This window comes from Lipotes vexillifer, unplaced genomic scaffold (assembly GCF_000442215.2).
Source record: "Lipotes vexillifer unplaced genomic scaffold, Lipotes_vexillifer_v1.1 scaffold802, whole genome shotgun sequence".
Taxonomy (NCBI): Eukaryota; Metazoa; Chordata; class Mammalia; order Artiodactyla; family Lipotidae; genus Lipotes; species Lipotes vexillifer.
The window spans coordinates 2660358-2673785 of record NW_006790237.1 but is presented as its reverse complement, the minus strand read 5'-3'; the positions used below and the strand labels follow the sequence as shown (position 1 = coordinate 2673785).

At 39.9% G+C, this 13428-nt stretch overlaps 1 protein-coding gene across 1 annotated transcript; it reads right to left on the bottom strand.

Moving 5' to 3' along the window:
- Positions 1 to 534: 534 nt before the first annotated feature.
- ZNF614 (zinc finger protein 614) lies at positions 535 to 7853 on the bottom strand. Its single transcript, XM_007463463.1, is given in 7 exon segments — positions 535 to 725; positions 5418 to 5545; positions 5547 to 5591; positions 5593 to 6473; positions 6558 to 7051; positions 7360 to 7455; positions 7730 to 7853. Coding segments are annotated over 7 exon segments (1869 nt in total). The 5' UTR covers positions 7764 to 7853.
- Between the last annotated feature and the right edge of the window lie 5575 nt (positions 7854 to 13428).

The window sequence follows — 13428 nt, the reverse complement described above, 5'->3', positions numbered from 1 at the left end:
GTATCAGCCCATACACACATCTGTACCCCAAACGATTACTACCACCACCCGGGTTAATCTCAGAGACTCCCGTCCATTAACCCCGAAACAGATACTCCATCCTTTAGCCCCAAACAAAACCCGAACCATAAACAGCATTCACTGACAAACACCACCCTCCAGTTCGCAATCACTGAGCCCTACAGAGAGTAAACGGCAAAGACCCGAACACGTGCCCTCGCGACTAAATCGCTGACTTCTAGGGACCTTTAACCACTAACCACAAGAGAATCTCATGACTGAAGCCAGAAGTACCCCAACCACACATACACTGTTACCCACCCTTTAGGGCTCCCCTGGAAAAGAACACCCATTCACGCTGTCCTCCCGCTTGTATTCCACACGCATCACCCAACGCGGACGCTGACAGGCCCGCCCTCCCTCCCCACTGTACACGAAGAGACCCTGGGACGATCGCGACCCATCCACGGCTGAACTTACTTCGCGGAACTTCGTCGCCTCCCTCATCACCGCGGTACGGTGGCCAACGAGGGTCTAAGACGTTTCTGCCGCAAAAAGACACCTGAATTTCCGACTTCTCTTCAGAGGTAACTTGGCCGCGCCCTCTAGCGTGGCCTCGTGGGCGCGGCCATGTTTGGGCAGCGGGCGTCTGAAGAGCGAAGAGCCTCGTTTTGCGCTCGTGCGCGGGGAAGACAGAATGTCACCGAAACGGTCACTTTTGAACCCTTAATAAAAACGGACATATGCGCATAAGCTCGAGCTTGCACCAAACAAGAAAGGTATGGGGGTAAATCCCTTTCTGCGAGCTGGCAAGAAAATTAAAATGGCAGTGACATTGATCCGCTTTGTACGAAAGTTAGGAAACGGCCTAGTGGGCGCAACCATCTTACAGGAAGTGGAGGAATCCGTACAGCACACCTCGCGTTTGGGAAAAGGCGAACCGTCCGGTAGAGGATGTCTGGGCCAAGTTTCTAGAGAAATTGGCCTGAAGGGACTTTTGAACGGCACAGGGCTTGGAGAAGCTCTGACGTTACAGGGATGGCGGCCATAGGTTAGGAAATAAAAGCTGGAACGTGCTAAAGCTGTTCGTATGTATGGGGGAAAGACCACTGACGGCGGGCCCAATGTGAAGAGCGGTACCTATGACAGAGGGGGGAAGCTTTCCCTTTGGGGTCCAAAGACAAAGGCAGGGCTCAGAAGACCAAGGGTCAAAAATTAGGGAAATATGACTTCAAGGAGAATAAAGGGTTTGTAAAAAAAAGAGTAATCGTTACACTACGTGAGTCAGTTGCAAATAGCGTTACAAAGTCATAGTAATGTAACCGTAACTGTGGTTCCAACTAAACCCGTTGGAAGAATGGAGGAAAAGGAACGGAAGTGCCGTGTGTGTGTGTGTGTGTGTGTGTGATATCGACATGAGTGTATTGAAACAGAAATGTCTAAACTACTCCAGACTCAAGGGATCATTTTACATTCCCACCATCGATATATGAGATCCACTTTCTCTGATTCCTCACTAGGATTTGTTTAAAGAGATTTTAACAGGAATAAGAAAAAGATGACCAACCTAAAAATTTTTTTTCTTTTTAAATATTTTTAAATTTTTGGCTGCATTGGGTCTTCGTTGCTGCACGCAGGCTTTCTTCTACTTGTGGCGAGTGAGGGCTGCTCTTCATTGCGGTGCGCGGGCTTCTCATTGCAGTGGCTCCTCTTGTTGCGAAGCACAGGCTCTAGGCGTGCGGACTTCAGTAGTTGCCGCGCGTGGGCTTGGTAGCTGTGGCTGGCGAGCTCTAGAGCGCAGCCTCAGTAGCTGTGGCGCATGGGATCTTCCAGGACCAGGGCTTGAACCCATGTGCCCTGCATTGGCAGGCGGATTCTTAACCACTGTGCCACTGGGGAAGCCCAGGCCAACTTAACAATTTTAATAGCTAAATAATATACTGGTCACTTATTTTTTAAAATTGCAATACTTAATTTTTAAAAGGCCAGTCTTACTAATATTCAAATTCATGAAGAGTGAATGATGAATAATATTCATTCTATTGGATTTCATCTCTCATCTCTACAGTAGATAAGAGGTGTCCACCACATACAGCTTTGAATGAATTGATATTATCAAGCTTGTCATAGTTCTAGTTCAAAAAATGCACACCAATAAATTTTAGGTGCTAGACGTTTGGTATGTTTTTTAGGGGGGCAGGATTGAGTCTAAAGTATAAAAATTAAGAAAATGTTTTTGGAGTACAACTTGCAATTACCCAATTTAAACTTTTGTCTTAGAGCCACCAATTTTAAGAATTGAAATTCAGTAGAAATTATTTTTGTGAGAACAAACATGTACAAGGATATTCATGGCATCAATTTTGACAATTTTAAGGAAATAAATAATCTTGTGATTGTTACAAAAACTTATTGTTGCATCTTGCATTCACACCTCTGGATAGTGCTCCTGCACAGTAACTGTGACCAATGTGTCCAATGGGATAATAGCAAGCTTGACACCGAGGACAGAAATAGACTTGCCCACTGAGGCGTGTTCTGTTTGCCTCTTGGAGCTCTTCTGACACGTTGTAATACAGCCCAGGTTAGCCTTGGGATGAGAGACTATGTGAAAAGTGGCCTCAACCATTCCAGGGGAGGCTCAGATACATCAAAAAAGCCACCTAGATCATGTAGCCCCCAGTCAGGACAGCACACACCAGACAGTCCAACCGTCAACCCACATAACAATTAAATTTATTATAATTAATGTTTGTTGTCTTTAGACATTAAGTTTTAGAGAGGTAGGTTTGTAATGCAGTCAAAGGTAACTAATACCAATATGAATGTACATTAGTAGGTGATGGGTTAAATAAATCATGGGATGTCTCTTCATGAACACTATGCAGACATAAAAAGAATGAAGACTGTTATTGGTACAGCTACTATGAAAAACAGTATACAGGTTCCTAAAAAAATTAAAAATAGAAGTACCATATGATTCAGCAAGTCTACTACTGGGTATATGTATCCAGAAAAAAAAGAAAACTCTAATTTTTTTTTTGGAAAACTCTAATTTTAAAAGATAAAGTGCATCCCAAATGTTCACAGCAGCACTATTTACAGTAGCCATGACATGGAAAGCCTAAATGTCTATTGACAGATGAATGGATAAAGAAAACGTGGTATTTATGCAATGGAATATTATCCAACCATAAAAAGAAGGAAATCTTGCCATTTGCGACATTGAGGGCATTTTGCTAAGTGAAATACGTCAGGCCAAGAAAGATGAATATTGTATGATCTCTCTTATTTGTAGAATCCAGAACCCCCCAAACTTGTAGATAATAAAGAACAGATTGTGGTTGCCAGAGGCTGGAAGGGGGTGGGACGGTGGAAATGGTGAAGGTGGTCAAAAGGTACAAATTTCCAGTTATAAGTCCAAAAATGATGATGATAATGATAATAACAATAACAGCGTTGTTAGCCATGAGGGAAGTGCAGGTTAAGCTCAAGATCAGATATGACCACAAACCTAACAGAATGAGTAATCTAAGATAGGACAATACCAAGTGCTGGTGAGGATGAAGAGCAATTGAATCTTTCATCTATTGCTAGTAGAGTGGCTAAAATAAAACATACTGAAAATACCAAGTGCTGGAGAGGATGTGGAACAAGTGGATTTCATACACTGCTGGTGAGAATGTCGAATGGTATAGCCACTCTGGAAGAGAGTTTGGTAGTTCCTTTTAAAGCTAAACACAACTTACCATATGTCCTAATAAGCACACACCTGAATATTTATTATAGATGAAAATTTATGTTCACACAAAACCCCGGATGCCGATTTACAGCATCTTTACCTATAACAGTTGAAACCAGGAAACAAAACAAACTTCTCTGAAGAGTGAACTGATAAACTAATACATCCAGTATGTATACTACTCACTAATAAAAATAAAACAATACAACTCAAATAAGTCTTAATGGCAATTTGCTGAGGGACAAAAAAAAAAAAAACCCAAAGCTTACATGTTTCTCATTAATAAGAAATTGTAAATTTGTATAAATAAATACAACTTTATATAAAATCCAGTTATGAAATTATTTTGATAACATTCATAAATGACAAAATTATATTGATGGAAAACAGATAAGTGGTTGCCAGAGGTAGGTTTGGATAGAGGATGTGAGCATAAAAAGGTAGCATGAGGGTGTCTGTGTTGATAAAACAATTGTACGTCCTGGGGATGATGGTTACAATGAAATCTGTATATGTAATAAAGCACCTTAGAATTACAAAAAAATGATTAAAAAATTCATGTAAAATCCAGTGAAATCTAAACTCCAAAGGTTAGGAGTTAACAGTATACTACCAATGTCATTTTCCTGGGTTCAATAATAAAATATGGTTACATAAAATGTTTTTACTGGAAGAAGTTGCAGAAAGGATACTAGGGAAGTCTCTGGACTACTTTTGCATTTTCTTATAAGTTAAAATGGTTTCAAATTATAAATTTTATAAAAATAACTTTGAAGGTGGTTTTGTAAACTATTTGGTCATATTTATAAACTTAGTTAAGCAAGTGCAAGTACGTGTTCATATTCAGTTTCCTTTTAAAGAAGTTCAGTGTGCTAAATTTACAATTATGTTTATAGCCGAAGAAAAGTAAGAGCTAATCACATATGAGGGTAGGCATAGAACACTCTTGCATCGTATATAACAATAAAAATCAGTGATGAGAAAAGCAGACTTCTTTTTAAAACTATGGAATTACTGACAAGTCCAGAAAGGAGATTCAGGTGCATTATCTGATATATGATGAGGTTAGATTTGTAACAAAAAGCACTCAAACATTTATCATTTTCACAGAACTTCATTCCTTTTTAAGTCCTCTGATATTTAACTAAAGATGCTCTACCTTTAGCATGTTCATAAAGATTTTAATTTCTATATGATTTCCTGACAAATGATGAGGCAGAATGTATCACTGAAATCCTGCCATATATACTATCCTCTTAAAAGTTTTTCTCCAGTGTGAACTCTGACACTCATTGAGGTCTTCTTTCTGGGGAAAGACATTCCCATGGTCATCATATCTCCTTCTTTTTTTAAAAAAAATCATATTTCTATGAACAATGAGCTCACTGATGATCAATGAAGATCCCTGATAAGAAAGTCTGTCTTCCCACTGAAGACTTTCCTAGTCTCTGCATTCACAGAATTTGTCAGAGAATATAGAGTATATACTTTTCAGACATATAATGAAGTCAGAAAGTTTTGCCCAAGGCTTCTCCACACTGAATGTATCAGAGTTTTTCCAACATGTTTTCATTGACAGAAAATGTGAGGTAAGGATCACTAAAGGCACTACCACATTCACTATATTCACCAGGTTTATCTCCTGTGAAAATCCTTTCATCTCCTCAGGGCACACATCTGATAACAGGCAGTACTGTTCTGCTCTGATAGAAACACTGGTGTTTAAACAAAGTCTTAGCTGCCACAGAAGGCATTTCCCCAGTCACTGCATTAACGGGGCTCTTGTTCAATCGTAAGTAATGAGCTGTGACTCTCTGTTAAAGGAATTTCCAACTTGACCGAATCTACTCATTTCTCTTATGTGCATTTTCTTATGTTTAACAAGGTTTGACAAGTGGGAGAAGGCTTTCTCACAATCACTGCATCCATATGGTCTTTCTCCTGTGTGAGTTCTTTGATGTACATTGAGTACTGACTTCGTGGTGAAGGCTTTTCCACATTCATTGCACTCATAGGGTTTCTCTCCTGTGTGAATTCTCTGATGGGTAATGAGACCATACTTGTGGGAATAGGATTTTCCACACTCAGTACATACAAAGGGCGTCTTTCCTGTATGACACCTCTCATGTTGTATGAGGCATATCTTCTGGCTGAAGGCTTTACCACACTCATTGCATTCATAGGGTTTCTCTCCCGTGTGAGTTCGCTGATGTATAACAAGAGTGCGCTTTGTGGTGAAGCCTTTCCCGCATTCGTTACATAGGTAAGATTTCTCTCCCGTGTGAGTTCGCTGATGTATAATGAGAGTGCGTTTCACAGTGAAGCCTTTCCCACATTCACTGCATATGTAAGATTTCTCCCCTGTATGAGATCGCTGATGTACGATGAGATTACTCTTCACGGTGAAGCCTTTCCCACATTCACTGCACAAATATGGTTTCTCTCCAGTATGAGTTCGCTGGTGTACAACAAGATAGCGCTTCATGGTGAAGCCTTTCGCACACTCACTGCATACATAGGGTTTCTCCCCTGTGTGAGTGCGCTGATGCACAATGAGATTGCTCTTCACAGTGAAGCCTTTTCCACATTCACTGCACACATAAGGTTTCTCTCCACTGTGAGTTCGCTGATGTGCAATCAGATAGCGCCTCACTGTGAAGCCTTTTCCACACTCACTGCACATATAGGTTTTCTCTCCTGTTTGGGTTTGCTGATGTACAGTGGGACTGCTCTTCACAGTAGAGACTTTTCTGCATCCACTGGTTAAATGGGGTTTGTCTCGTGTTTGAGGTTTCTGATGTTTAGTGAACATGACATTTCTGGAGAAGGATTTCTCACACAGATCACACTGATGGAGTTTGTCTCCTATATGAATGCTCTCCTGAGAAATAAGCTGAGATTTCCTGATGGATGTTTTCTCACTTTCAACGCAGGCCTGGGATTCCTCTATTTTGTGAGTCCTCTGATGCTTAAGGACTTGGAACTTAGCAATGATGTGTTTTATACTTTCAGGAAATTCAATTCCAGAATACAACTGTTCACGATCACCAGGTAGAAAGAATTTCTTATCTCCATTAAACTCCACAGGGTTCCTTATTTCATATCTTCTCTTCTGGTTAACTAAACATAAGCTTGATTTCCAAGCTTTTTTACATAAGTCAAACGTATGATTTTGTGTTAGGGCTAAACGAGTTTTGCTCAGATGAACACTATTTCTAAATGCATTCTGTTCACTGCATTGTTGCAGGCTCTTTGGAAATCTTTGGTCTTGAGAGTGCTCTGGCAGATGACTGTCAACTTTCCTGATTCCTAGGAAAAATGGAATGAAAGTGCTTAAAAGATGATATATAGTGGGGGGACTGGATCTTTATTGTCTACCATATGATCCCAGTACAAAATTATAAAGATGTAAGAGGAAATAAATATCAGATCCAAGAAGAGACAAGGAATATATTTAAAGCTAAATACTCACAAAGAAAGAGTGCTCATCTGGGGAGATGAATATGTGGAGCAGCTCTTGTGGGGGCCTCAGTAACCCTCACAGTTGTAACTCCTTCTCTCAATGACTAGAATATGACCTCCCTGACCACTCCCCTTGCTGGTTCTCCCTCACTCACCTGGACGGGTTCTATTCTGGATTTTGTTTTCTATTATGCATGGTTCTTTTCCATGTTCCAACTTGGAGAGTGTATCTGGTTTGGTAGCTTGATACCCTGTTCATGAGAAATGATAGAAGACTTAGATACAGGGACTGGGGTACAGTATGTCAAGATGGGAAAATACTGCATTTTAGAGACAAAATTTCTTGTATGCAAAGTAAAAGTTCTCCTTCAGCACACAGGAGATTATATACTTTTGTTTGGGGCCAGACAGTGGACTGAAAATCTAACTCTTTGGAAGACCACAGTGACTGCAAAGCTTTCATCAGGTGATGGAGAAAAGGCCAGTGACTGGGCACCTCTAAGTGACACAGGGAGCTGTTCTTACCCAGTGACAACAAATTGTTAAAATTCTCCAACATCACATCCCGGTATAGGTCTTTCTGGGCAGCATCCAGGAGCTGCCACTCCTCCCAGTTAAACTCCACAGCCACATCCTCCAGAGTCAGCAATTCCTGTAATAACAGAGTCCAGTTTAATATGATGGGAATTTTTTTTATCAATATGGAAGAAGCATGAGAGAAGTTGTTCTAATTTTCACTGTATAGCCTTCATCTATATACTTTTCTCAAATACATTTCAGTAGAAGAAAAATCCTATCTTTCTATCTATATATTTTAGCACCTATTTCCATTTGCATACTAAAAATATGCAAATGATATCAGGACAAATAAAGTATTCCTACATTACCATGAACAGCCAATATGAGAATCAACCATGAACAGCCTCCAAATCCAGAATTTAGAAGAGTGTTTTTAATAAATGTAAAAAAAACCCCAGAAACTATACAAGATACATCCACAGCAAAAAAAAAAAAAAAGACCATTAAAGTTGATTAGGAAGATTTGAAAACAAAAACAAAGAGAAAATATAGTAATGGAGGAGCAGTATCCAAAGATCTAAAGGTGAAAATTTCAAGACTGATTAAACACTCTGAACTTCAGACTCAGGAATCCCAACAAATTCCAAGCATGAAGTCTATACATAGGCACATCAGACTAAAACTATAATACACAAAATATGAAGGGAAACTATAAAAGCATCCAGAGACAAAAGACAGATTACCTACAACAGAAACAACAGAACTCAGGAAAAAAAAGGAATATTATCTTCAAAGTTCTGATTTTTGTGCCAGAAAGGTCAGACATGAAGGTCACTTGGTATTGAAACACATGACTCTCATCATGGAGTCCTGGACAGCATTATCTTCTCCCAGCCACATTGTGTGACAGTCCTCAGGAGTACTGCCAATCAAGGAAGCTCGCCTGAACTTCAGTGTCCAGAGATTTTATTGAAGCTTCATTATATATGCATAATTTATTGAATCGCTGACCACATGGCTGAATGCAGATCCTTCCCCCTTCCTGGAGGCTAGACTGGTTACATATGGCTGAAAGCCGCAAGCCTCTAATCAGATGGTTGGTCTTTTTGGCATGGACAGCCCTCATCTTGAGTTATCTCATTAGCACAAATCATCTAGGGCCCACATGAGTCATCTCATAACATAAACTATAAAGTGTGGTCCCAGTTGTCCAAGATGAAAAACAAAGACACTCTTATCACATGGGTAATTCCAAGGGTTTAGCGGTTACCTCCCAGGAATCAGAGATAAAAGTCAGCCAAATTCCTTATTACATACTAGGTATTCATACCCCTGTGAGGTACCCTTCCCTTGAGCATGGGCTGAATTGTTTCTAAAAAAGAAAAAAGAATAGAGCAAAAGTGATGAGATACCCCTTTTAAATTAGGCTATATACGATTTCCAGCTTGCTAATAGAATCTGTCCTTTGATGACTTTGATGAAACAAGATGGCATGTTAGGGGGGCCCACATGACAAGGAACTCAGTGGTCTTACATGAGCAGACAGGTAGAAACTGAGGATCTCATTTGAGTTCTGGAAATGAATTCTGCCAACAACCATGTAAGTGAGCTTAGAAGTGCATCCTTCCCCACTTGAGCCTTCAGATCAGACCCCACCCCAGGGCTTACACCTTGATTGCAGCCACACGATAGACTGTGAAACAAAGTACTCAGCAATGATATGATACAAAAATAAACATTTGGTCTTTGTCCCTGGTTCCTGGTACCCTAACTCCTAAAACACTTAGAATCTCCACACTGATAAGTGTTTTTTGTATGCTAATGACATGACAGGGAGGGGGAGGGCACCCAGACAGCTTCAGGATGGGGGCTGGTTGCTAGAGGAACAAACCATGTGATAAAACCTCCTGAGAGGGGAGAAGGGCTGGATACTGAGTTCAATCACCAATGGCCAATGATTTAATCAATCATGCCTAAGTAATGAAACCTTCAAAAAAAACCCAAAACTACAGGTTTGGCAAGTTTCCAAGTTGGTGAACACACTGAGGTACTGGAAGGGTGACACACCCCCATACCTTGCTCTATGCGTCTCTTCCATTTGACTGTTCCTGAGTTGTATCATGTAAATGTAAGTAAATAAATCTGTAAATTAAGAAAAGTGGTTTCCTGAGTTCTGTGAGTTTTTGAGCAAATTATCAAACCTGAGGAAGGGATTGTGGCCACTCTGAAGCAATACAGATACAATTTCACAAAAAGCCATTAACAAGAATGTTTAATGTCACATGGTTTGTAATAACAAGAATATCTAAATATTCATCAGCACGTGAATTATTAAATTATCACACATATATAATTTGGTGTTCATTGCATCACGTAAAAAAGAAGAAAGCTGGCCTGTAGACACCAAAATGTAAAGAATTCCAGTACACTGAAAACAGGCTGGAGGATGTCATAAAAATGACAATGGTGGCTCACCCTGCAGAGGTGGTTCATATATGAGTGTAATTCATGGTCAAGGAATATTGATCTGTTATCTGTGAAGCTTGAATTATTTCACACTGAATCTATTTCTTAAACTCAGAGTGAATCTCCACCACTGTTCCCCAAAACATAGGTTTGATTATGTTACTTCATCATTTCAAACGTCAAATATTTGATTTCTATCAAACTCCAATGTTTTTTTGTTCAGTTTTATTGAGAAATAATTGACATATATCACTGTATAAGTTTTAGATGTATACCATGATGGTATGATTTACATATATTGCAAAATGACTACCACAATAGGTTCAACTAACACCCATTTCTCTCATGTAGATACAATAAAAATAAAAGAAAAAAAGGAAAAAGATTTTCTCCCTGTGATGAGAACTCTTAGGATTTACTCTTAACAACTTTCCTATATATCATATAGCAGTGTTAGCTATAGTCACCATGTTGTACATTACATCCCTAGTACTTATTTATCTTGTAACTGGCTTTTTTGAGTATGACTATAAACTCATGGAATTTTATATAGCTATATAGGTAATGTTCTTCAGTCAGCTGCACTCTTCTTTCTTTTAGATGCTCAACTGGTACCAGGCCAGTGGTACTCTGGCTAATGGGGAGCCCCTAAGAGTTATCGATGTTGTTAGGAGTATCATTCCATTCACCTAAGTGACATAAACCATTGAATCCCTCAAGAAGCTGGTCTGCTTTTTCCTCAGTCAACACATACCACGGAGCTTTTCGTGTTTCTCTGGTTGTGACGTCTGCCAGAGATAATGCAAAGTGACAGTGATGTAACCCACAGGGCCCACCACAGTCACACATTATCTTCCAATATTAGTCACTTGATGTGACCCCTATGAACGATATATTCCTGAACCCACTTTGTCCTGATTTTGAATTCAGAGTCTAAGTTAATTTCTCCCCAGAACCCCATTATCCCCAATTTATACTTCTTTTAGTTGAACTGATTTTTTTTCAGGTCACCACAAATCCATTAGACAACAAAAGAAAGATATAACAAACCAAAAATCACCTGGACCTTGATCATCTTCTTCTATGCTCAGGAAATAGTGAGTAACATGGCTTCTGTCTTTTGTTTCTTCTGCATCTGCCACGTAATTCTTAGAGACAGAAATCTTGGTGTCCAGTTAAAGATGTCCGCAGAAATGATGATATCCAACTCTAAGAATCTCCTCTTTCTCCCCTCATTTCTTCACTTGATCACTCATTCTCCTGGGGAGCCAGGACCTGTGGGCTGAAGAGCAAATTGACTTTGAGTGTACATTCCCTCTGGGCCTAGATGCTGTCACTTATCCTTAAATAAGGGACCCCAACATTTCCAACTGTTCCTTTATTTGGTGCCCCAGAGGCGTTCATACTCTGGAGCGATAAAACAAGGTTTTGAATGTGTGAAATGTATGTCTTTCTTTTGTGAAGAGGAAATGGCATAACTATTAAAGGGAAGGAGGGAAAGCAGAACCAGCAGAACATGATGTCACGGGTGAAAGCTCAAGCAGATCAAGTTTACAGAAGAGGCCACATGGAAGTTTCCAAGGATATGGACATTGTGCCTTTAAAAAGTATGTGTGCCCAGTTACCAATTCAAAAGTATATGCTCAGTAGGTACACACACTGCAGCTTTTTTTTTCTTTAAGTATTATTTTTAATAAAGTTTTTTTTAATGTGGACCATTTTCTTTAAAGACTTTATTGAATTTTTTACAATATTGTTTCTTCTTTTTTAAAAAAATTAATTAATTTATTTATTAATTTTTAGCCGCGTTGGGCCTTTGTTGCTGTGCGAGGGCTTTCTCTAGTTGCGGCGAGCAGGGGCTACTCTCCGTTGCAGTGTGCGGGCTTCTCATTGCGGTGGCTTCTCTTGTTGCGGAGCACGGGCTCTGGGCGTGTGGGCTTCAGGAGTTGTGGCTCGCGGGCTCTAGAGCATAGGCTCACTGGTTGTGGCACACAGGCTTAGTTGCTCCACAGCATGTAGGATATTCCCAGACCAGGGATCGAACCCTTGCGCCCTGCGTTGGCAGGCAGATTCTTAACCACTGCACCACCGGTGAAGCCCCTGCTTCCGTTTTTATGTTTTGGTTTTTTGGCCACGAGGCATGTGGGATCCTAGCTCCCCAACCAGGGATCAAACCAGCACCCCCCTCATTGGAAGGCAAAGTCCCAACCACTGGACAGCCAGGGAAGCCCTGACACCTCACTTTGAAGACGACCGTACTAAGCAAATCATTAAGATTGTCTATTTCTCTTTGTATATGAAAGAATTAATCTTGCCCAACAGAGGTTTGGCTTTGCCCTCAGTTCCTGAGAGGGAACATATAAGCCCTTGGAATGCCCCACCCGATAAGAACGGCTTTGCTTACCTGGGAGGCTTGGGCCATACAAGATAGTCTATGCTAACGAGGTAATTTACGGTGAGGGCCCTTGGACCACATGGTATCAGCTTGACCTCTAGAGGGGCCGGAGACTAAGTTCAGCCAATCATGTCTATGTTCACTGAGCCCCAGTAAAAACTCTGGACACTAAGAGTTAGGTGAGCTCTCCCTGGTTGGCAATAATGACAAAACAAAAACAAAACCAGCAAGGATATAGCAGACTTGAACAATATAATCAATCAACTTAAGTGACATTTATTTAACACTACACTCAACAGCAACAAAATATATATTTTTTCAAAAGTACATGGAACATTCCCCAGGAAAGACCATATACTAGGGTACAAAACTGTCAATAAATTCAAAACAAAGGTAGGTTACAAGGTATACGACATGGGGAATATGGTCAATATTTTGTAATAACTGTAAATAGAGTGTAACCTTTAAAAATTGTATAAAATGTTGTGTGTGTGTGTGTGTAAATATGGCTTAGATGAAATGGACAAATGCCTAGGAAGAAACAAAACTGAAATAAGATTTTTTTAAAAATTTTAATACCTACGTAACAAGTAAAGAAATTGAATTAGTAATTAAAAATCATAGCACACAAAAAAAGCCTACTCTCAACTGGCTTCACTGTATAAAGCCAGGATTACTAAGATACCAAAGCAATACAAAGACATCACAGAAAAAAATAAACTATAGAGCAATCTCCTTCATGAATATAGGTGAAAAATTGTTAACAATGTATTAGCAAAACACATGCAGCATAATATAAAAAGGATTATAGATAACAACTAAGGGGGATTTATCCCAGGAATGC